This window comes from Sceloporus undulatus, chromosome 5 (genome assembly GCF_019175285.1).
Source record: "Sceloporus undulatus isolate JIND9_A2432 ecotype Alabama chromosome 5, SceUnd_v1.1, whole genome shotgun sequence".
Taxonomy (NCBI): Eukaryota; Metazoa; Chordata; class Lepidosauria; order Squamata; family Phrynosomatidae; genus Sceloporus; species Sceloporus undulatus.
Genome location: NC_056526.1, coordinates 189,289,513 through 189,314,725, shown reverse-complemented (window position 1 = coordinate 189,314,725; position 25,213 = coordinate 189,289,513). Strand labels below are relative to the sequence as shown.

General features: G+C 43.0%; 1 protein-coding gene across 1 annotated transcript in view; it reads left to right on the top strand.

Moving 5' to 3' along the window:
* Positions 1-25,213, top strand: part of GFRA4 (GDNF family receptor alpha 4) — a 168,840-nt gene that overhangs the window by 80,223 nt on the left and 63,404 nt on the right. The window contains exon 2 of the mRNA XM_042469129.1: positions 23,211-23,489. Within this exon, the coding sequence (XP_042325063.1) occupies positions 23,211-23,489 (279 nt within the window). The remainder of the gene's footprint in view (positions 1-23,210; positions 23,490-25,213) is intronic.

The window sequence follows — 25,213 nt, the reverse complement described above, 5'->3', positions numbered from 1 at the left end:
ATCATCATCATCATCATCATCATCATCATCATCATCATCATCATCATCATCATCATCATCATCATCATGTTTTTGCAGTCTACCAGGCGTTACTGACTACAGAGTATACAGAACACAGAGAAAATATATTCTACATATTTTAGTATGTTATAGTTCATATTTTCCGACCCAGATCCATCCTTACAGCCCTTTTAATGGATCCTAAAGACCAGTATTTCTTTTACCATGATCTATAATTTAACAGTTTTAGTGGTTGCCCTTATATAAGCAGTGCTAAATGGTTTTAATGGTTAGATATTGATTGTTTTATTCTTATTATTGTTTTATGGTTGATTTATGGTTGATTTATGGTTTTTAAATGGCTTTGGTTTCTTCGAACACCTTGGGACTCTTCCCCACCAAATGAGAGCCTATAAATCTTTTTAATAGATAACAGCTAGCTTGTTGTTGCTTGGATGTTGCTGCATTGTTCCTTGGATGTAATAAATATGAAAGCCATTCAAAAAGTAGAAATAAGAATACAGTTGCCACTCCAGGTGGCAACTGTATTAAGAGGTGATATGATAGCCCTGTTTAAATATTTGAAAGGATGTCATATTGAAGAGGGAGCAAGCTTGTTTTCTGCTGCTCCAGAGAACAGGACCCGGAACAATGGATGCAAGCTACAGGAAAAGAGATTCCACCTGAACATTAGGAGGAACTTCCTGACAGTAAGGGCTGTTCGACAATGGAATGCACTCCCTCGGAGGGTGATAGAGTCTCCTTCCTTGGAGGTCTTTAAACAGAGGCTGGATGGCCATCTGTCAGGGATGCTTTGATTTGGATTTCCTGCATGGCAGGGGGTTGGACTGGATGGCCCTAGTGGTCTCTTCCAACTCTACAATTCTATGATTCTATGATTCTATGATTCCATTCTTGCGGACTTGAGATCCGCGGTCTTCAATATTCACGGAGGGGTGACCTCCATTAATTGTAACGGGGGGGTGCCCCCATGGCACATGCCCTGCAGGCACTTGCGGGCACATGCCCCATTCAAGTCTATGAGGCTTGGATATCAACACGTCTCCTTTTTAGTGGGGGGATCTGGAACAAATTCCACCAGGAAAACAGAGGGCCGACTGTAATTGTATTAGTCATTGTTTTGATTTAAATTACAATCTACTGGTGTGAAGCCAAAGGCTTTTATGGCTGTCATCCATAGTTTTTTGTGGGAGTTTGGGGCTGTGTGGCCATGTTCTAGAAAGAGTTTATTCCTGATTTTTCGCCTGCATCTGTGGCTGGCATCTTCAGAGAATGTATTCTCTGAAGATGCCAGCCATAAATGCTGGCAAAACGTCAGGAATAAACTCTTCTAGAGCATGGCCACACAGCCCCAAACCCCCACAAAAAACTACTGTTGCACAACAAAATCAAGATTCCAGGATTCCATAGCACTGGGCCATGGCAGTTAAACTAGTATCAAACTGCATTATTTCTGCAGTGCAGATTAGCCCTGAGTCGCAGAACTGGTTAGGGAAGAAGAAATGTGCATTAGCAAATGAAGCAACGGAGACGCAATACTATGGGTGACCTCCACATCCAAGAGGCAGTGAATCCGTACTCAGATTTTCTCCTAAACTTTAAAGCCACAATCCAATCTCCTCTGCCTCATTTCCAAAACAGACCCAAGCTTTTTAAATTCAGATTTAAACGTGGGAGCTGCCAGACGCCACTAGCAGGTGGGGAGGGAGGGCTCTTAGCCCTTGCCCTTCCAGCCACTTTCCCTTCTCCCTCTCTATTTCTGGTGTGTTGTTGTTATTGTTGTGTGCCTTTAAGTCATTTCCAACTTACGGCAACCCTAAGGTGAACTTATCATGAGGCTTTCTTGGCACGATTTGTTCAGTGGAGTTTTGTCATTGCCTTCCCCTGAGGATGAGAGACTGTGACTTGCCCAAAGTCACCCAGTGGGTTTGCATGGCCAAACCAGGAGTCGAACCCTGTTCTCCAGAGTTATAGTCCAATGCTCAAACCATTATATTGGCCCTGTGCCTGAAAGCTCTGGAACCATGGGAGTCAGGAACCCAGGGTGAAGAGAGATGTTTCTCAATGAAAGTGAGAGGCATAAGACCTCCTGCTCCTCCTTTCTGATCCCATTTATTCCTTCCAAAGGATACAGTTGGCTCTCCATATTCGCAGATTTTTTTATCCATGGATTCAAGCATCCATGGATTCAAAATATTCCAAAACAATATAAATTCCAAAAAGCAAACCATGATTTTGGCATTTTGTATAAGGCGCACCATTCCACTTTGCCACTGTATGTAATGGGACTTGAGTATCCACGGTTTTGGTATCCACGGCAGCGGAGGGTCCTGGAAATAAACCCTAGCAGGTACCAAGGGCCCACTGCATTTTGGGAAGATGAGAAGGGTGCCAGGGCTGAACGATGTGCATTTGAATGTGCAGGTTGTCTCTCAGCATCCCTGTTTAATATTAGCCCCGTGAATCATCCTCTCCACAAACTCTTTACATCTCCAGCTGTGTGCTATTGATAGCATCTGAACACCAACAGAGAAGATGAAGATGGAGAAGGAAGCTTGGTCTAAGGCCAGGAGTAAGGGAGCCGTGCATCCTAGGGAATGGAGAACACTCCTCTCTTTGAAAGATTGGCAGTGCATGCGCCTCTCTTTCAGGGGTAGAGAACCTCTCAAGCTCTGGGGGCCACACGCACACCCTGATGGAAATGAAAGACCCCACCAGAGTTGTTAAAAAATATGCAAATGGCTGTTTACTGGAACTATAAAGTTGACAGTTTCCGCAAGCACCATCCAGTCCACCTCCTTGCCATGCAGGAATGCGCAACTAAAGCATCCAACCTCTGTTTAAAGACCCCAATGAAGGAAAGTCCACCTTCTGAAGCAGTCCATCTCACAGCTGAACAATCCTTACCTTCAGGAAGTTGTTCTTAATGTTTAGGTGGAATCTTTTCTCTTGTAATTTGTAAATTTCCTGCTACACTGCAGAATTAATGTAATTTGACACCATTTTAACTGGTTTTTGTAGTTTGTTGCAGCACCAGAGCTGGCTGAACAGGGATTTGAATCCTTGTCTCCAGAGTTATCATCCAATGCTCAAACCACTACACCACACTGACTCTCTATGCATTTTTAAGTTCCCTTATGCATGCATCTGTACTTTGGGGATATTGTACTACCCATTGGCCATGTTCAGGACCTAGTTGCATAAGCAGAGTTCTGTTGGACTTTCTTGGATGTTGTGTTATGCCCAAGATTGTAAGGGCAACCTGTTTATCCTGAGAGCGTGTAATGAAAACCTCTCCCTCCGTGGACCTGTTCACAGCAAGGGTGAGAAAGACATTGAGACACCAAATTTGGTTTTAAACACCATGCATGTAACATTTATTAAATCACACAAGTAACACAAACATTGATTATCAAGAGCTCTTTCACTCACACATTCATACAATACTCACACACATTTTCCTTCCGCCGAACATTGATCAGTTGTTCTCGAAGGCTGGGGATGACACCGTTGCCGCGGATGGTGCCAACAAAATGGAGATGAAAGTCCAGGGTCTTTATACTTTTTCTTCTCTCTGACTCTTGGCTGCTGAAGTCTTGCAATATTGCAGCCCATTACTCAACTTCTTCTTTTGGGAGGACAGACAGGTTGTTCAGATCAGTCCGTGTTCAAAGCAACTCGTTCTGTTCAAAGTCCTCCATTGTCCTGTCAGTTCCTCATCATGGCGACTCAGGAGATAAGGTTCTTCCCGGTCATAGTTCGTCACACCTGGACGGCACCCCGCTTCAGCTTCCAAGTTTTCAGACTTTCCTCGCCTCGGTTGCCAAATACTTTCGTCACATCAATGCTCTGCACGGAACCATCTTGTTTGGTCCTTTAGCTATGTTTAAAGCACAATTCCTTGGTTCTTCGGTTCTTCAGCTCTGGGTTTAAGTCAGAACTCACTCATTCATCTTACAGTTGCACAGTCATTGAATGTACAACTTGATTCACTTGGGTTGCAGAGGCAGCCATTGCCAATTTCCTGCTATGCAATGGGACAACAGCCAAGCAGATTCACAGATCTACAATCAGTTGCCCAACATTAGTATTCAGTAGAAAGGTGGTATAGTGCAACCGCTACTTATCTGCATGAGTGTAGACTTGCATTATGCAACACAATGCAGGACTTGGCTATGAGCCACAATCCAACATGGGTTTGCCAGAACATAATGCTCAACCAAGCACACCTCTGCCTTTTTGCACCTGCCATGATGCCAGGTTGGACCCCAAAACAAATGAGTGGCCAGCACAGGATAAAAGGATGCTCAGGTCATATTTGACTCAATTTTTGCAGCTGGAAACACAGATGAGTATGCTTGGATCCCACATCAGGGTCATGAAGCAAAAAATCTTTGTCCAGAGTTTTCTTTAATTGTGCTACACAACTTTTTTGTTGTGTGGCAAGATTGTGTCATTGAACCAACCCATGAAATGTGCAACTGAGGCACATGCATATGCCTCTCTACACAATGACACCCATGTGCTACTCCACCTCTGCTACCCTCCACGGGTAATTAAGCCTCCACGGATTTTGTTATCCACGTAGGGTCCTGGAACCAAATGGATACCGAGGGCCCACTGAACAAAGCATGTTTACCAGATCTGGCGCAGAGCAAAACATGTCCACGCCAAAGGATGTGATCCTGCAGCCACTTACATTAAAGAAAGCCCCATAGAACTCATTGCTGGGACTCCTTTCTGTACAACAGTGTGTCGGGCTTGCTGTGATATTCCTGCATGGCAGGGGATTGGACTGGATGAGCCCTGAGGTCTCTTCCAACTCTATGGTTTTATGATGAGTTAGGACTCTTCTGTGAAGCTAACTGAAAGAAGCCAAAGGAGGCTTTATCATGATGGCCGCTTCCTTGTGTACACAGGTAAAAGTGTACACAGGTAAAAGGAGGCACATGCAGACACAGCCTGATCACTTTTGGATTGGCCTTCTCTGCAGAACTAAAAGCATTATTTTCAAAAAGCAATTTCTTACTCAGTGGAGAGCAATGCCTTTGTAATTAGCTACTAATGGGTTACTTTTGGTTAATTAAGAATACACTTTAAAATGCAATAGTCTCCCTCAATCTTTCACAAAGACAACCTCCAGCCAAGCCCACCTACTCACAACAAGTAAAGACTGAGTATTGCAAACTACGCTTTTATTTTTAAAAAGGAAGGAAGGAAGGAAAATAAGTCTCATTACCAGACATTACATTGTTTTTTGGGGGGGAATAACTCTGTTGCCCTCTTGTTAACCCCAAAGTAACATGTTACAGTGACATATAACCTGGTACTTGAAGCACATTATTTCTCAATTCCACTCCTCAAGATGTTTTGTGGCCATTAGTTTGTTATCTTTTCAGCACTACATGAAAACCATTTAATTTGCTTGACCTTTTTGGATTGAGTTTGAATGAGTTTGTATTTCAGTTCTTTCCTATCTTTTTTTTTAATCACCGAATATGTTCCGCTTTTAATTATTTCATTGATTTTCTCCCCTTATTTGCTCTGATTACATAAAAGCCTCACTGATGTCTGAAGAATGGGGTCAAAGGATCTAAAAAAAGCAAGTGACATTGAAAAGGGAATGGCTAAAATCCTGTTGGTGACACATATCAGTGTACATTCGCTTGCATACGTGGCCTTCTGTAGCCATGGATTTTTTTATCCATGGATTCAACCATCCATGGATTGAAAACATTCCAAAAATATATCAATTCCAAAAAGCCTTGATTTTGCCATTTTATATCAGGGACACCACTGTACTATGCCATTGTACTTAATGGGATTTGAGCATCCACAGATTTTGGTGTCCACAGGAGTCCTGGAACCAAACCCTAGCAGATACCAAGGGCTTACTATGGTTTTCTGGTCGCCATATGTGTGTATTCAGTCCAGGGTTGCTCAAGGAAAAATGGAGGTTCACCATGAACTGTTTTGCAAGAGAGAGAAATTAGGTGGTGCTGTCTATTTTCGGAACTAGTTTGTCATCTAATATTATAGTATTAGTGCAAGTATCACAAAATCTCTGTTGGCGTTACTTGGCTGTCACTTGGGGTGGGATCCTGTTGTCATGCACTAATATAAATTCCTATACATATGCAGCTGGAAATTTGGCCATTCCAACAGATAAATTCAGTCCTTAGTTACATAAGCAGACTTCTGCAAGTGTAACCATTTCACATGGGCCTAAATCCTATTGTTCGTCTCAGTTAGAGTCGTGCCATTCACTCAATTGGATTTATTTATGTGTTGATAGCTGATTCCATGGGGCTGGTCTTGGATGAAAAGTGTACTAAGTCAATGTATATGCATTATCCTACTTGAGAGTATGTATTTTCCCTGGAAAATGATTAACCATCCATTATGAAGCCTTGCCCTCCCTCCAGTCCATCTGCCTTGGTCCAGGCCTCGGAGGTTGAGAGGAACTGCTGGACCTCTTACCCTTTCCCTCCACCACTCCCTTCTCCTTCTGTGTCTTGTCTTTTTAGATTGTAAGCCCGAGGGCAGGGAATCATCTAACTAAAAGATTGTATGTACAGCGCTGTGTAAATTTACAGCGCTTCATAAATAAAGGTTAATAATAATAATAAATGCAACAAAGTTATTGTTATCATTGTTGTTGTTGTGTTCATTTATGCTCTGCCTTTCTTCCAATACTGAGACTGGGTTTGGACTGGATGGCCTTTGTGGTCTCTTCCAACTCTACGATTCTATGATTCTAAGACAGCTAGCAACATTTTAAACCATGCAGCATATCCTTGACTGTTACATAATTTCTCACCTGTGTCTTTAATATAACACTTTATGCACCAGGATTGTAGAACCAAGCATTGAGCATTCCTCCATACCTAAGGGAACAATAAAGGGGCACACTGGCAAGTACACCAACAATTGCACAATCATCCATCATCCACAGCTAGAAACTCCTTACAATCCAACTCTTCTGCATCAGATTCCTTGGATTCCAGAAGGCAAGTTATGTCACAGTTGTTGAAAGTGTGTTATTCAAATGAGTGAAGGAATCAAGTCTCAAAAAGAAGAATACACACACAGTTTTGAAGACAGTGCTTTCACCCTGAGTTTCCTCCCTGAACTGTGGTAACCCTAACACTTATATGGGTTCCATTGATTCATATCATTGGCTAGGTGAGACAAAAAATAGTATTTAGACTAATGTTTTGTTGAAGTATCTGTGGTTAGTTTTAGCCACATTTTCATTTTCAGTTGATGTCTTGCTACCCATTTGCAAAGCTTGAAAAGTTACTTGTTAGAAATAATGTGTAATGTAACTAGTTGCAAGCCCCCCCCCCAACGAAGGCTTCATCTACACTGCAGAATTAATGTGGCGTGACACCACTTTAACTGCCATGGCTCAATGCAATCGAATTCTGGAATTTGTAGTTTTGTAAGACATTTAGCTTTCGCTAGTCTTACAACAAACTACAGATCCCAGGATTCCAATCGACAGAGTCATGATAGCTAAAGCAGTGTCACACAGTGTAGCTGCAGCCAAAGTCACTCATTACAGTTAGCACTGTCATTTCCAATTCATATGTCAGTACTCATTGAGGGAGCTTGGGAAATTACTTGTTGGGAGTAATTCATTATGTAACTACAGTACTTGCATACTACCCCCATCCCCCAAAGTAAGTTACTCATTACACTTAGCATTGCAAATTTAAAAATAGTAATGCTCCACATAGCAAATTGCTTTTGGAGGGGGTGGAATCTATTAAACTAAGTACAAGGTGAAAAGGTGGCATCCTCCCTTTACAATATCCAAATAAGCACAAATAAGCATCTATCCCTTTTTTCGCTGCCTGAAAAAAGAAGGGGAGTGATGGTGACTCTGAGGAAATAGCTCTAACCGTAACCCCAAGAAGTCACTCCTAAGATCTACCGAGGCATCAAATTAAAATGCATTATCAAAAAGTCCCTCATAAATCAGTCCAGTGGAGTGTTTTTTTTAAATTAATGAGGCCCTTTCCTTCCATTACTGATGTTAAAAGAACACACAAGACACTCCAATAATCCCAGTTCCTTGATATCTAGATAACTTCCTCTTATCTTTAAGTAGAATAGAAATCTTTCAGGGTCTCCACACAGTTGGGTAAGTCTAGAGTTATCCTGGCCTAGTGGGGACCACATAGGTTCCAACTGTCTCGATTTGGCAAGGACAGTTCCAATTAATCCTCTGCCATCCTACTTTTTCAGCTGCTTTTAAAATGTCCTGGTTTCTCGCTCTCTTCCCACCTTCTCCCTTTGTCCTCAGCTTCCTTCCATTGGTGCAAGTTGAATTCAAACGGCAAAATTGGTTGGCACGCAGTTAACTCAGAGTGCAGAGGATGGATGGAATCTTGCCCTTCCCAAAAGGTGCAGACAACAGTAAACTGATGCAGCTGCTCCTAGACCTTGTGCTCTTCCTTATTAGTATTTTTGCCAACTTGTTCAGCCACATTCCCAAGCTGAAAAGGAGGGGGGGGGAGGTTGAAGATAAAGACTACTCCAATGGATGTACAGTATGCCCTTCTCTTACGGGAGGGGGGTCTGTTCTGGACCCCCACATAAGACAAATTCCGCGTATGCTTGAGCCCCATTGAAACTAATGGGGCTTGGGCACAGCAGCGCAGTGGCATGTGCGTGCCACAGGCGTGTGCATCATTTCTTGCTTATTGTGTGGCTTTCTGTATAATACATGAAAAGCTGCATATAGAACGCCTGCATATGACAGGGGCGCACTGTAATTACATTGTTCACAAACCAGACAGTCCAACGGAGGGCATGGGGTGAAGGAGGCACATATGAGAGGTTTCCATGATTGTGTTTTGCCAATGTATCACTTGCACACCAATGCACCAATGCCCTGTATGAGCGCAGAGCATTGCATGTGTGACTCTATGACCAATCAAAAGTGTGGCCATGCAATGGGATGCCATCTGGGCGTGATATGGGAGGTACTTGGAGGTCACAGGTGGTGTGTTTGTACGACAGTGCGCATGCATAGTGGAAAGGCAACAAAAAGTATTATCCAGTGGTGCGGATTGACATCACGCCATGCGGACTGCCCATGGGTGTTCAGCTTGCCTTGGGAGTGGGCCATGCAGACAGTGGGATTTTGACTTGCTTCTGGAAAAAGCAGGATCAAGATGCTTTTTCCTGCCTTTCTCCTCTGGGCCCTAAAGGGAGAAGCTAGTTACAATCAGCAATCAGAGAATGTCCCATAGTTTATTAAGGGAAGCCTTGCAGCCTGCGATTGAACTTGCAAGCCCCTTGGTCTCTCCACCCGCAACGCTTCCAGCCTAGTCTGATTAAACACTAAACTTTCAGGGAAATGGGCAATTGGAGTAACAAGAAAAGGAGCGTGTGAGCCCTTGGAGAGGCTCCATTAACCTCAATTGATTATGTGATAGAAAATGTAATTTTCCTTTAAGGCTCAGTCGATCCAAAGAGCAAGAAACATGCTGATGCGCGTTGAGTTTTTTTTTTTTTTTTTTAATAGTACACATGTTCCCGGCAAAACTCCATAATCAATTTTATTCTCTCTTCTCTTGTCTCTTGCAAATCATGTCCACACCTACCTTCCTCCATTTTATGTTTATGTTTATTTTTAAAAGAGATCCCCTTCTCATCCCCAACCCTTGTGACCGTTCGGGATATTAGTCCCCTATGAATTATCATCAAGTGTCACTTATTAATAACGTTAATTAATAACGGTAATTAAATATGAGGATTTTCCTCCAGCACCGCCGTGTTGTGTTGACATAACAGGCCGGCTCTGATGGAACAACGGGGCTGTGAATGGATCAGATTAACCTACATTCTGGTTTTTGTTTTATCAGGTTGTTCCCCCGGGGCATTTGTACATTGCACACTGAAGCTGGTTGAATAGTCATTGCCTGGGAACTGTCTCTCCCCAAGGAAGTGGGCTAGGAATCTATTTAGATGAGGAGGTTTTGCAACCCCAACTATCTATTAAAGTCCCTACATCATGAGATTTCAGGGCTGCGCAGAAATAAAATCAATTTAAATACAGTGTCCCTCCACATTCATTGGGGTTATGGGTAAAGGACCCCCATGAATGTGGAAGAACCACAAATAAAAAAGCACTATTCTTTTTACGTAAGAGAACATCTCTGTAGAAATCGTCAGGTCCTCCAGTGCACCTCTGTGGTCAACATCTGCAAGAAGATGATATTCATGAGGAATAACACACATGAGGAACAATGCACAAGCTAAGAGAGGCTGCAGCAGTTTGCTTTTTGTTGAACCTACTGAGAAGGGCAGGATTCTGCCCTTCCTCACCTGTCTCTGCTTCTGAGATAACTGCATGCAAACTACTTTTGCACTTTGAACTCAGTTTGCAGCAACTGGAGTCAGCTGAGGACAAAGGTGGAAGTGAGAGAAAGAACATTTTAACTGCAGCCTGTCTGATCTTGGAAGCTAAGCATTGTCAGCCCTGGTTAGTACTTGAAGGGGAAATTGCCAATGAATACCAGGTGCTATCAACTGTATTTCAGAGGAAGGAACTGGCAGAAAATATCCCTCTGAGGAGTCCTTGCCTGAGGAAACCATTTGAAATTCATGGGGTCAATGGGCAATTTAAAGGCACATCCATACATGAAGGTGTAAGCAGTTTTCGGTGTTTCGGGGGGTCATTCAGGTGTTGTCTTTTTTAGTGGAACAATGTGAATAACTGCACTTATGCATTCTGGGTTTGGTATTCATGTGATAGAACCTCATCTCTCCACATCTTTACATCATTGACAGGGCTGATGACGATGCAAATGTATTCAAAATGCATTCAAGTCATGCAGAGTTTAATCCTGAATTATTCCAGGTCTATTCTCATCGGTTATTCACACTGCCAGTGATGCAAATCTTTTTAAAACAACTCAGAAAACCCCTGATATCGATTATATTGGGAAAAGTTGTGGGGTTTTTGGCAGCCCCCCTTCAAAAAAACTTAATTGGTTGCATTTGGGATGCATGCAAACAACAAAGATTCAACCCAGATTCATGCTGGATTATTTTCACCATCTGAATAGGGCCTCACTCTCTACGATGCTAGAAATTTGGGACTGGAACAAAAATTGCATGGTGGGGGGGACAAAAATCTTCTTTGGAAAAGCAATGCCTTTATTTTGCCCTACCCATAGCTCCGCATCAACCAAGGGTCTGGTTCCAGACAAGCAAGCTTTCACAGCTTTAAAATGTTGGCCAAGATCCTACATCATGTTTGTGTAGTGTAAATATATACTCTCATAGTTAAGTGGCGGTTACACTTCAGCACCCTTTTGCTGAATACTGATATTGTGCAACCAGCTGTGTATCTGCAAATGCACTGGCTGTTTCCACAGCCCCGGTGACTCAAGTGGTACATTGAACACACTGATGACTAGGTATGCTTTCTGTTTAGTTTTTGTTGATGCTGATGTCAATGTCATTGTTGTTATTATTTGCCATCAAGTCAACTTCAATTTATGGCAACCCTGTCAAGGTCTTGCAAACTCAAAGCTATGGCTTCCTTGAGTAAATCAATCCATCTACAGAGCAACATTGCTCTTCCACTACTGCCTTTCACTTTTCCAAGAATTATTGTCTTTTCCAGTGAGTCACTTCATCTCATGATATATTCAATGTATGATAGCCTCAGTTTAGCCATTTTGGCTTCTAGAGAGAGTCCAGGATTGATTTATTCTAGGCACCATTTATTAGTCTTTTTGGAAGTCCATCATATCCATGGAAGTCTCCTCCAGCGTGGTGTAATGGTTTGAGCATTGGGCTTTGACTCTGGAACCCAGTTTGGAAACTCACTGGGATGACTTTGAGCAAGTCACATTCTCTCAGCCTCAGAGGAAGGCAAAAGCAAACCTCCACTGAACAAATCTTGCCAAGAAAAAAAAACATGATAGGGTCACCTTAAGTCAATCATAATATGAAACGATTTGAAATCACACAACAACAACTCTAGCACCATGTTTGTAATGAGCTGATTTTCTCCCTGTCAGCTTTTATTACTGTCCAGCTCTCACAGCCGTGCATAGAAATCTGAAAAATTGTGGCCAGGATTGTTCTAACGTTGGTATTTAATAATACAGCTTCACACTTAAGGATCTTATCCAGTTACTTCATGGCTACCTTTTCAAGTCTTACTGCCAAAACACGCTGCAGAAATAATCCAGTTTGAAACCACTTTAACTGCCCTGGCTCAGTGCTAGGGATTTCTAGGAATTGTAGTTTTGTGAGATATTTCTCCTTCACTGTCAGAGAGCTCTGGTGCTGTGACAAACTACAATTCCCAGGATTCCCTAGCACTGAGCCAGGGCAGTTAAAGTGGATTCAAATGGGATTATTTCTGCAGTGTGTTTTGGAACTTTGTCTTTGATATCTTGACTACAGTCTCCATTTTGGTTACTGACCGAGTCAAGATATAGAAAACATTTAGCTGCTTCATCAGTGTCTTCATTATCCACTTTAAAGTTGTGTAAATCATCTGCAATCTTTATTTTTGGCTTCTTTCTATTCAGCAGTAACCCTGATTTTGTATTTTCTTCCTTAACTTTTCTCCATAATCCTTCCAAGTCTTTGCTATTTTCAATAAGTAATATGGTGTCATCTTTGTATCTTAAATTGTGGGTGCTCCTTCTCCTTAATTTTTGTGCCTGCTTCCTCTGAATCTAATCCCATTTTCTGTAGGATACATTCTTCAAAGAACAAAAGGGGAAAGTGAGAGCAGGAAAACTGGGACATTTTATGAACAACTGAAAATGTGGGTTGGAAAAAGGAGTAATCAGGATTGTCCCTGCTAAACTGGAAAAGTTGGAGGATATATGGTTTCCTGATGCAAATGCATGAAGCCTTCTTGAAAAACTCATTATCCGCTGCCTAACAACGGGACCTGTGGCCTCACAAGGATGGAGACATACATACAGTGCGCCCGCACCATACACGGGTGAACTATACACTTACACGGAAGCTACGTGGCAAAAGAATGAATGGCACAGTGAGCACAAGCCCCATTACATTCAGTGGGATTCAAACATACATGTTTTTCCCTTATGCAGGGGGGTCCGGAAAGGATCCCCCACGTAAGGTAAGGGCCCACTGTATTGGATTGCAAAGGAAGTACTGGATTGCAAAGGAGTTGGGTGTTCAATTTCTTGGACTTTGAGACTCTCCCAGCAGCCACATGGCCAGAAGGAGGAGGCACAAGCCTGCAAGTAATACCCCTCCATACCATCTGAACTGAGGACAGAAAAAGTAAAGTGGAGGCCAACATCTTCAATTTTTTTCTCTCTTGTATAGTTTTTAACACCTTGCCTAATGAAGAAGCCAGCGGAGCTTCAAAAGCTTGCAACATGTATACAGTATTTGGCATTTTGGCTGGCCAATAAAAGTATCACTATTTGGTGGATTTTTAATCTGGGTTGGAGGATATGTATTCCATGGCTGGGGGAAAGTGATCTGGCTATGTCCCCTTAGCTAGCTGCAGAGCAATGACATCCTTCACTGAGATCTGTCTCCAGACATCTCAGCTGATGGTGCAATCATTCTGCAGCTGGCCACAGGGACACAGCCAGATCTTTTACCCATTCTCCACTAACCACAGAATTGCCATGTCTGGAGATATGTGTGCAGCAGTTCAGTGGTATCTTTGAGGGGGAGCTTTGGTGAATACAGAGAGTGATAGGGGATACTAACTTCTGCAATGACCAAAAACAAGATGTATGGATATGTAAGGTAGACTTACACTACCAGGATGTTGACCTGCTTCTGTTCCCCTTATGGAAAAGCCACGATGGGGAAGATGGATTTACAGACAGATGAGACAAGATACCTGGCATAGCTCCACTATGGAACTTTTACACTACTTTTCTGTGATGCAAGATCTTGGCCCAGAACTCAGAAATCAGAGGCCGGGGTAGGAGAGAAAATTCAGGGAAGGTTTCCTGGTTTTAAGACCATATGCAAACTGTTTGTTGCCAAATCCCCAACTAAGGCAAATTGTCATTACTCCTTGTCTCCATAGGATGGCCAGCTAGATACTTCCAGAGCTCTGCTCTCCAGAGATGTAGACTTGAAACAATTGACTTGGACTTAAATCCCTTCAATGACTTGACTTGAACGACTTGAGAAAAATGACCCACTGACTCGGCTTGACTTGCGACTTGTATATTTTTAGTGACTGACTTGGGGGAAATGGTTTTGCTTTGTTTTCTGTACCTTCAACTTATGGTGACCCTAAGGTTGACCTATCATGAGGTTTTCTTGGCAAGATTTGTTCAGAGGGGGGTTGTCATTGCCATCCTCTGGGTCTGAAAGAGTGTAACTTGCCCAAGGATACTCAGGGGGGTTCCATGACTGAATGGGGATTCAAACCCTGCTCTCCAGGGCTCATAGTCCATTGCACCACTGCACCATGCCGACTCTCAGAGAAATGGTATGGGCTGATAAAGAATCAAAGCCCATGAAGCAGAACAGAAATACATGGGGCCATTGGCAAGACTCAAGTTTTAAAGCATTTCTTCTTTTCAGTCCTTTCACCTTTGTGTGTGTGTGTGTGTGTGCTGAACGTGGGGTCAGGAATGGCCGGAAGCACAAGCCATGAACTCAGCAAGCCAAAGCAAAAGTGTTTAGGACCCTGTTTTGAATGAGTCCCTGGGGCCTTGCTGCCAGAGCTCTTAATGAGGGACTTTCACACTGGACTGGGCACAGCGCTGATGCCAAAAGCAAATGTACTCAGCATGCCATCGCCTTAATGTTCTCGGCTCCCCTTTTCGGAGAAGCAAGCTCTGTTTGCATCAGGGACACAGTCTTCCTGCAAGTTTTAACAACCAACTCAGGCAGCTTTGAGATCAGCAGTGATATATTGCGAGTCTTTTGGTCCAAGTCTCAAATCAAGTCTCAAGTCTCTATCTTCAAGTCTCAAGTTGAGTCTCGAGTCCTTAGCAGATACTTTCAAGTCAAGTCTCATGTTGAGTCTCCAGTCTAGCAGGCAACTTTTAACAGAAAAAAAAGGAAGTGGGATGCATTTCTGAGGCAACTGCAAGTGTGTTAGGCAATGGGCTTGAGGTAGGGCTTGAGGTCTGCTTGGCAGCCTGCCCCTGCTGCACATCAGAGGAGCCTTCTAAAGAGTTTCAAAGGATTTAGAAGTGTCCTTCCACCTCAAGCCCATCGCCTAATGCTTTTGCTGTTCCTTTCCGAGAAAAGCACCATACACTTTGGGAGTGGTCTTTGCCTGCTGCTCAAAGTGAATGGCCCCAGCAAATCAGTCACTAAAAATATACAAGTCGCAAGTTAAGTTGAGTCAGTGTGTCATTTTTGCCAAGTCATCCAAGACAAGTCATTGAAGGGACTTAAGTGTGACTTAAGTTCAAGTCAATTGATTCAAGTCTATATCCCTGGAGATCAGAGCTCTGGAGATATCTAGATGGCCATCCTTTGGAGACAAGGGAGTTTATCACAAGGGACAGAAGGCTCTCAATTTCAAAAGAGAAGATAGCGAGGTCAATTCGAAAATTCATGCAATTACGTGATTACTTATCACACCTTAAATTCGCTGTAATGGCCTCCCCAAACAGATTCTGTGCAAAGTAAGTCATCAAATCGGTGGGTTCTTAATTGCGCATTGGCACCCTTGTGCATGCTCAGTGAGATTCCAGATGACTGGAGCATAGCCTATTTAGGTTAGTGAGGGAGAAGAATCAAGGAAACCCACAATTTACAAAAGAGGTTGGATGGGGGCTGGGAAGAAGGGTTGAAAGAACATGCGCTATTCACGTTAAAACAAGCATATATTCACTCTTGTCATGTTAAAATGTGAATACAATGGTTATCCAAGAGCTCCCAGTCCATGCCTCTTCATTAGCAGGCAGCAGCCCCCCCCCCCTTCAGCAATGCTGAAGGACAAGCAGAAGCAAAATTGAAGCGGAATTGCAGTGTGGCTTCATGGGAAACCCCCGCTTCCAGATTTGGGGAGGGGGAAACCAGGACTAAAGGAGACATGCACATCACACCAAATAACAGCACACTGAGTGCAAAGTTGCCTAGGAATAGGGTTTGTGACTTCGCTAGTTCACCGAATTTACTTAACTGTGGATTGATGCATGATTGCATTCATACTGCCAGCGATTGTGTGTGGTAACCTTTCACTCAATAACGTGAATACACATGATTGCGTTCAGGATGACACTGGATTATACTTCCAATTTCAGTCATGTGATATCCTCCAAGGAGTAACAGCAATTTTCCTTGGTTGGGGATTTGGAGAGAAACAGTTTGGATATAGCCTTAAAATAAGGGGACCTTCTAAAATTCTCCTTCCCTGAATTTTCTCTTCCACTTCAGCCTCTGATATCTGAGTTCTGGGCCAAGATCTTGCATCACAGAAAAGTAGTGTAAAAGTTCCATAGTGAAACTATGCCCGGTCTCTTGTCTCAACTGTCTGTGAATCCATCTTTTCCATTTGCCTGACCACCAACATGGCAAAAGAATGGCCAGTGGAGAGTTGGGTTGTCTAAGCAGCCTCCAGCTCCGCCTTGATAGAAAAAGGAACAAGAGTGGAGGCATTGTTACCTAAACAAACAAAACAAACAAACAAGCTTCATTTATATACCACTTCACACCGCCTAAGCAGTGTCTAAGCGGTTTAAACTGTCAGTTAATTTGCCCCCAACAATCTGGGTACTCATTTTAGCCACCTCCTCGGAAGGATGCAAGCCTAAGTCAAGCTTGAGCCCTATTTGCTGGTCTTGAACTCGCAATCTTATGGTTTTGAGTGAGTGGGTGCAGTACAGTCGTTTAACCACTGCACCACCAAGGCTCCCCAAGTACAAGAGTCTTGAGAGGGCACCCACAGTTGGATTAAATGGGAGAATGAATTTAGCTCAATGAGAAGCAGTGAGAGGGCTTTGGGTAATGCTTAAAAGCTGGAGTCTATCCTATGTATAATGGTTCCAAATCAAAGAACTCCAGATAATTCATAGCAGCAAAGGGAAATCAGCTTTCACACAAAGCACTCACACAAACATACAGGTTTACTGCCAAGGCTACAAGGAAAATCAACTGACATAATATGTCAAAAGGATGCATCTACACTGTAGAAATAATGCAGTTTCACACCACTTTAAGTGCTGTAGCTCCATCCTATGCAATCCTGGGGTTTGTACTTTGGCAAGGTCTTTAGCCTTCTTTGCCCAAGTGTGTTTGTGCCTCACCAAACTACAAATCCCAGGAACCTGTAAGATGGAGCAGAGGCTTAGGAAGTTGGGTATCTTTAGCCTGGAGAAGAGAAGGTTGATATGATAGCCCAGTTTAAGTATTTGAAGAGGTGCAAGCTTGATTTCTGCTGCTCCAGAGACTACTAGGACATGGAGCAATGAGTGCAAGCTACTGGGAAAAAATTCCACCTCAACATTAGGAGGAACCTCCTGATAGTAAGAGCTGTTTGACAGTGGAAGATGCTCCACAGAGAGTGTGGAGTCTCTTTGGAGTTCTTTAAACAGAGGCTGGATGGCCCTCTGTCAGGGGTTCTTTGATTGTGAGTTCCTGCATGTCAGGGGGGTTGGACTGGATAGCCCTTGGGGTCTTTTCCAACTCTATGATTGTATTGTTTAAGTTAAAGCAGTATAAAACTGCATTATTTCTACACTGTAGATGCACCCTAGGAAAGTAGATTGGTTTGAAACAGGAGCACTTTGTAGGAGTTAAAAACCAAGGAAGTGCCTAGGAAAGCATGGCCCCAAAACTGAAGAGGATTGAAGTAAAAGAGACCCATGAGGCCTCCAAATAGAGAGATAATAAAAGACAACCTGAGACATCAGGGAAGCTCCATGGCAGGAGTTTTTATATCCCCTGAAGACCTCAGGATACAAAGCAGATTTAATTAGCCGGTTATAGCTCTGGTTTTGCACACTCAGCAGCTTGCAGGAGAAACCACATTCTGCCCCTTGTGAACTCAACAGAAAACAGTCCACTCATCAGCTGAACTTCTCTTCTCAGCTTTGAGAGTCTAAACCCAGAGCGGTTATCATGGGGCCCTCCAGATGTAGCCTTAGTCCAACCTTTCCAATGGGGAGGAATGCAAATCTTCTAGCATTTCACCAATGAAAACTGAGATGTGTGTGTGGCTAAGCAACACCAGAAGGTGTGAAACATGGCAAAAGATATTAATGAGGGCATTTGCAGGTGGCCCTGCCCCATTCACCCTAAAGATGATGTCTGCACACAGCCATGCTGCGTGGCCGCATGCACAACACATTGCCATTAAAACTAACAAGACTTGAGGTTCTGCGATTTTTGGCATCCGTAAGGATATAAAGGGCTGACCGTAGAATGAAAAAATAAAAATGGGCTGCTTGGGAATAGCAAGGGGGAGGCAGGACTGGAGGAGAGGAGGAAACGCTGACACCGCATCATTGCTAAGATTGCAAGTGCCCCAGCAACAATGTTTTGCACATGAGGACTAATGGGATTGCAACACGATGGGAGCTTATTGACGGGTCTCCTCTGTCAATGAAAAGAGACAACCATGCATAGGAGACACAGCAGCCATGGTTCTGAGGTGACGTCATGTGATAAGTATTGCCAAAGGTACTATTCTGCGACTGTAATTGTGGTTACACAGCCACGTGTGACAATCTCTCTTCTTTCTCAGTGAATATAGTAGGCACTCTGTATCTACAGATTCTTTATCTCTGGATTCAACCATCCATGGCTTGAATTTTTTTTTAAATCCAAAAAGCAAACTTTGATTTTGCCATTTTATATAAGGCACACCATTTGCTATGCCATTTTATGTAATGGGACTTAACAGTATCCACAGGGGGGGTCCTGGAACCAAACCCCAGCAGATACCAAGAGCCCACTGTACCAATAGAGCCACTTTTACCAATACCTCTGTGTTGGTCATTCCCCTCTCTTCCTTTTCCACAACAAGAAATAGGTCATGGCCGATAGCATCCAATATCCCAATTGGCCAGGAATCTCACCCTGGCCCATAAAAGCCTACTGACATCCCTGGACATAACTCAACCTCACCACATACAAGAGGCACAACCATATCAGAAATGGTTTCAACAAATTCCAAAGCCCACTCTCTGCATTTTTTCTTCTTGTATTATTTCTTCTTCTCTTTCATGATGTAACGAATGAGAGGGCAAGTCTTTGGGAACACAGCATTTCACGCTGCCCAGAGCCCTCTGTTCCAACATAAAGATAACGCATGAGTATCCTGGGTGGTAAATATCATCCCTGCTGTTCCCGCTGCTGAAGCAAAGAACTTGGCTGGAAGGCACTGTTCATTTATTGCCTTTGTCAATAAATCCCCAACCCCTGAGCCTTTCTTGCTTTATATATTCTGCCGCCTGATTCCTATTGCTGTATCCCCACCAAGCTCTCTTTTCAAAGATCAGACACAAGCACTTAGTAAGTCTGAATTCTTTCACACTGTGTGAGCAGGGGGACGCTTTGGCTCCTGCTGCTCTGCTGCTCTTCCATATGGTTGGTAGAGACCACTGTAGAAATCCGAGATGTGCAATTGCAGTTTCCAAACGCATGTTGCTTCCAGGCAACACCTTTGGATATAGAGGTCAAGATCTATCTGAAAATGATAGAGTATAAATGGCTTGCTGTTGTTGTTTACCATCAGTGAATGAGAGACCTGCATGAGCCACAGCCATCAGTAGCTCTGCTCAGGTCTTGCAAAATTAGGGCTGTAGCTTCCTTGATTGAGTCTACTTACCTCTAGAACATCATCTTTTTTTCCTACTGCCTTCCACTTTTTCTTAGCATTATAATTTTTTATGTTTGGCACTGATTCCTCTGAACTCATGATATGTCCAAAGTACAATAGCCTCAGTTTAGTCATCTTGGCTTCTAGGGAGAGTTTAGACCTGATTTGCTCATAGGCCCATTCGTTTCCCTTTTTGGCTCTGCATGGTTTCCACTGATCTCTCCTCCAGCATCTCATTTCAAATGAATTTATTTTTTTCCTCTCAGCTTACTTCACTGTCCAGCTTTCACAACCATATGTAGAAATCTGAAATGTAATATCATGGATGATCCTGATGTTGGTATCCAATGATGTATCTTTTCATTTGAGGATCTTATCTAGTTCCTTCCAAGTCTTGGGGTTCATCTACACTGTAAAAACAATGTATTTTGACACCATTTTAACTGTTGTGGCTCCGTCCTACAGAATCCTGGGACTTGTAGTTTGGTGAGGTTCCAAGCACTCTTTGGTAGAGAAGGCTAAAGACCCTTGACAAATCACAGGATTCCATAGGATAGACCTACAGCACTTAAAGTGGTGCCAAACTGTATTACTTCTGCAATGCAGATGCACCATTGGTCTTCTTTTGATGTTTTGACTACAGATGGATTGATCCAGTCATTTGGATTGATTGATGACCGAGGTATAGAAGATCTTACCCATTTGAAAGTTCCAAATGTGGGGATAACATCCAGTTTGTCCACGTTGGTGTTATCCTTGTACCACAGGGGAAGGACAGTGGCTGAGATCAAACAATGAGAAGATCTAACTTTATGCTCCCAGAGCTATATGACAAGAAGTATGCAATTAAATATGTATTACACACTGATGACGAGCAATGTGCTTCCATGTGCATTGTGCATCAGTATGAACAGGGGCCCTGTCTGCACTGGCCAAATAAATGTCCTCGTCCCGTTCTTATGTCAAGATGATGCAGGGACCAATCCCCACTTCTGGTGTGAACTGTCCAGACAACATCTGTCCAGTTTAGCACCCAACCCACAGTATAGCCCTCTTAAAACTTTTAAAAACTCACAGTTTGCTCTGGATCCTCCCAGAAAATCTGTAGCCCTCCATTGCAACCCAAGCGGCTGTTTACAATGCTTCCTGCTGTGCCACCTGCTACTGCCACAGTGAGTCACTTACTCTGATGATGTCAGAACAAGGTGCCCATCCATGTAACGGACACTGGGCACCCCATTCTGATCCCAGAGTGAGCAACTTGGTGGTTGCTCCTAGGACACATATGTGAATAGCCCCCTGCCATCATAACTGAGGGTTCCTAGTACAGGATGACCAGACCTCCTTTTTACAGGGCATGTCCTATATTTCAATCTTCTGTCCAGGAGGAATTCTGGAATGTTTTCCATTTGGGCATGGCTAAGGGGTCCACTGCATAAAACCACATTGACAATAGAAGTATAGTGTCTAGACCAAGGGAAGCAATAGCACAGTCTATTCTGCCTGGAATCTTGCATCCAGTTCTGGGCACTACAATTCAAAAAGGATGTTGAGAAGCTGGAGCATGTCCAGAGAAGGACAACCAAAATGGTGAAAGGTGTGGAGACCATGTCTTATGCGGAACGACTTAGAGAGCTGAGTATGTTTAGCCTGGAGAAGAGAAGATAAAGAGGTGATATGATAGCCCTCTTTAAGTATTTGAAGGGATGCCATATTGAGGATGGAGCAATGGATACAAACTACAGGAAAAGAGATTCCACCTCAACATTAGGAACATTAGGAACACAGTAAGATGTGTTCAACAGTGGGAAACATTCCTTCGGAGTGTGGAGGGGTCTCCTCCTTTGGAGGTCTTTAAACAGAGGCTGGATGGCCATCTGTCAGGGATGCTTTGATTGTGAGTTCCTGTATGGTAGGGAGTTGGACTGGATGGCCCTTGAGGTCTCTTTCAACTCTATGGGCAGCTGGGTTGACTTCTTCTCTATTCTCCTTGTACAGTACCAGCAGACAAAGAACTTTTTATTTAGACAGGCAAAGTTTGGTAACTAACGGTTGTTCCAGGCACTTCTTTTAATGAGGTCTGTGCGGTGCTTTTTATCCTAATGGTTATTTTTTAAACAGTTTAGAATCATTTTAAATTAGTACTGTTATTAATATGGTCATTTCTTTAATGGTTTTCTATTTTTTAAAAAAACACAAAACACTGTATGGCTGGTTTTTAACTGTATTTTGTTTAAACCTTGTTGCAAATGGCCTTGAGTCTCATATTGGGAGAAAAATGAAATAAAATGTAGAGAAATAAAGAGGCAGGGCAATGGCAGCCCAGGTCAGCTGGGCAGTGAATCCATTCCAGGTTTCAGTCCAGAGTTTAAAGGTACTATCTAAAGAAGGGGTGGACAACTGCAGGAGGTTAGGGGGCTGCATTCTCCACTCTTGGAGACTTTGGAAGGTTCATCCCCCCTGCAAAACAAAACAAAAAAAAAAACCTAAATATTTTTGGTGGAGGTCATGAGGGACCCTTGTCCATCTATAACATCCTTTAGCCTTCTCTGCCAAACAACGTTGTTGTCTCACAAAACTACAACTCCCACAATTCTGTATGGTGGAGCCATGACAGCTAAAGTGGAATACAATAGATTGATCTTTGGTTTAGAAAGTTAAGGTCTTAATCATCGTGTGGTTTTGGCTTGCAAGAATATCACAGAATCATCGAGTTGGAAGGGACTGCTATCTAGATCAACTCCCTGCCATGCAGGAATACACAGCTAAAGCATTCCTGGAAGATGCTCATCCAACCTCTGTTTAAAGACCTCCCAAGACAGAGAGTCCACCACTCTCCAAGGCAGTCTCTTCCACTGTCAATGGCAAGCAGCTCTTACAGGCAAGAAGTTCTTCCTAATGTTTTGGTGCAAAGTGCAAAGTGTTGGTTGTTCCCTTTAAAGCCTTACATGGTTTGGGTTCAGGTTGCCTATAGGATCACTTCCCATATAATCCGGGCCATACTCTGAGGTCCTCTTAGGGACATTTACTCCAGTCAGCCAGGGCTCAGTCTGCAACAGTCAGCAAGAGCGCTATTTCTTCAGCTGCCCAGAGACTGTGGAATGACCTGCTGAATTTAAAAAAGCATTAAAGATCACTTTCTTCCAGCAGGCTTATCTAGTTGATTTTTAAATGATGAATTTTATGTGTGCATTATTTTAATATGTGTACATCTTACTTGTCTTTACTTGTCCGTAGGATGGAGTCATGACAGTTAAAGCGGTGTCAAACTCATTAATTCTGCAGTGTAGATGCAGCCCAAAGGTGCTGGATGTTGATGTTCAATGGCATGTGGAAGACGACATTAACTCTGATTGGAAATAATCCGAGTTGGGAATGTTATCATGTTTCTATCTTCCTTTCTTCTGTTATTTTCCAGAAGGCATGGCAGAGGTGGTTAGATCAGCCCGGGACTGCCTCCAAGCCGGGGAATCCTGCACCAATGACCCCAGCTGCAGCTCTAAATTTCGGACCCTCCGGCAATGTATTGCTGGCAACGGGGCCAATAAGTTGGGGCCAGACGCCAAGAGCCAGTGCCGAAACACCGTAACGGCCCTTCTTTCCAGTCAACTCTATGGCTGCAAGTGTAAACGGGGCATGAAGAAGGAGAAACACTGTCTCAGCGTCTACTGGAGCATTCACCATACCTTGATGGAAGGTCAGTCCAATGGATTGCACGACACAGAGGGTAGGGAGAGATGAATATTTCATTTCCTATGTTTACATAACTTTTATGTTTCCTTTATGTTGGAGTGTAATGCTTCTTGTATACATGTGCATTTGGGTTTTAATTTGTTTTTGTTAGTTCTTTGTAAAAGTGCTTTTATTGAAAGTGTTTTTATAACTTTGGGATGTTTTGGTCAAAGACCATAAATAAATTACTGTTACTATTTCATTTCCTTTTATGGATTTGGGGGAGAGAATATATAAAGTGTTTTCATATTTGGAATGAAAATAATTTTAAAGATTAGAACATTTTGGCCTGAGACCTTTTGGTTAGTCCCAATTTGGGTTTAGACCCATTTGTTGAATGCAGAGTTGCCACAAGGGTAAATCCTATTGTTTCAGTGTGCCTACTCCACAGGTAAAGTGTGGCCAGCAGAATGCCAGCAGCCCCTGTTGCATCTGCACTGTAGAAATAATTCAATGTGACACCACTTTAAGTGCTGCAGCTCCATCCAAATGGTCTCCCACAATTTGTAGTTTTTCAATGTCTTCAGCCTTCTCTGCCCAAGCGTGGGGCTGGTGCCCCACAAAACCACATATCTCAGGATCCTGTAGCATGGAGCCATGGCAGTTAAAGTGGTTTCAAATGGCATTATTCCTACAGTGTAGATGCATTGTCTGGGGGCCTGCTCTGCAGCCTCTGAAACCCACCTGGAGCTTCCTAAAGACCCCTGATCATAACCCAAAACTATAACTTTGGTGGCTGGAAAACAGCCAAAAGCACAACGCAAACAGACAAACTGCCCCCCAAATATAGTGGTTTCACTTCCCTAACTGCCCAATCTCTTCTATGTACCATCAAAAAGCAATGGGAATCTGTCATATTTCCGCTGTTTCCCAGACCTAGAAGTGATGTTGGGTATGGCCATGCTTCTCCCAGGTGGCACAGGGGGAAATGCCCCCCACTCCTTTCACTGGGTTTATTCAAACATTGTTGCTTTAGTGCGACTATCCGAATAATCTCACTCACAGATTCCAGTTTTGTTTTTCATGCTATATATATATTTTTATCAGAACCGCATCTGTGCAAATTCTATTGCTCACATATGTCAGCACTCAAACAAATATGGAGTCGATGATGCGGATGTATTCGAAGCACTTTCAAGTCACGCAGAGTTTTATCCTGGTTTATCCCAGGTCTATTCATGTCAGTCATTCACACACCCGACAATGCAAATCTTTTAGGAAAACTTGGGGAACAAACCCAAGATCGATTAACCTGGGTTAAGTGGGGTTTTGGCAGCGCCTCCTAGAAAAACTTACTCAGGTGCATTTGAAATGCATGTGAACAACAAAGATTTAACCCACGTTCTACCGGGATTATTTTCATGGTCTGAATAACCCCACAGTTTCACATCTTTGGTCTACCTTGTTTGGGTCTAACAAAAGGATTCTGGACTCTATCTACAATGTTTTAACTGTTTGATCTTATTTTAATTTAACATGTCTTTTGAGTGTACATTATTTTTTACCGTTTCATATCTGAAATTATTTGAAGTCCTGATTTGGGAAGGACAATCCCAATTAATCCCCTGCTGTCCCACTTTCTCAGTTGCTTTTAAAATGTCCCGGTTTCCCTCTCCTCCTCCCACTTTCCCCCTTGTTTCCTTCAATTGCTGCAAACTGAATTCAGAGTGCAGAAATACTCAGTGAACT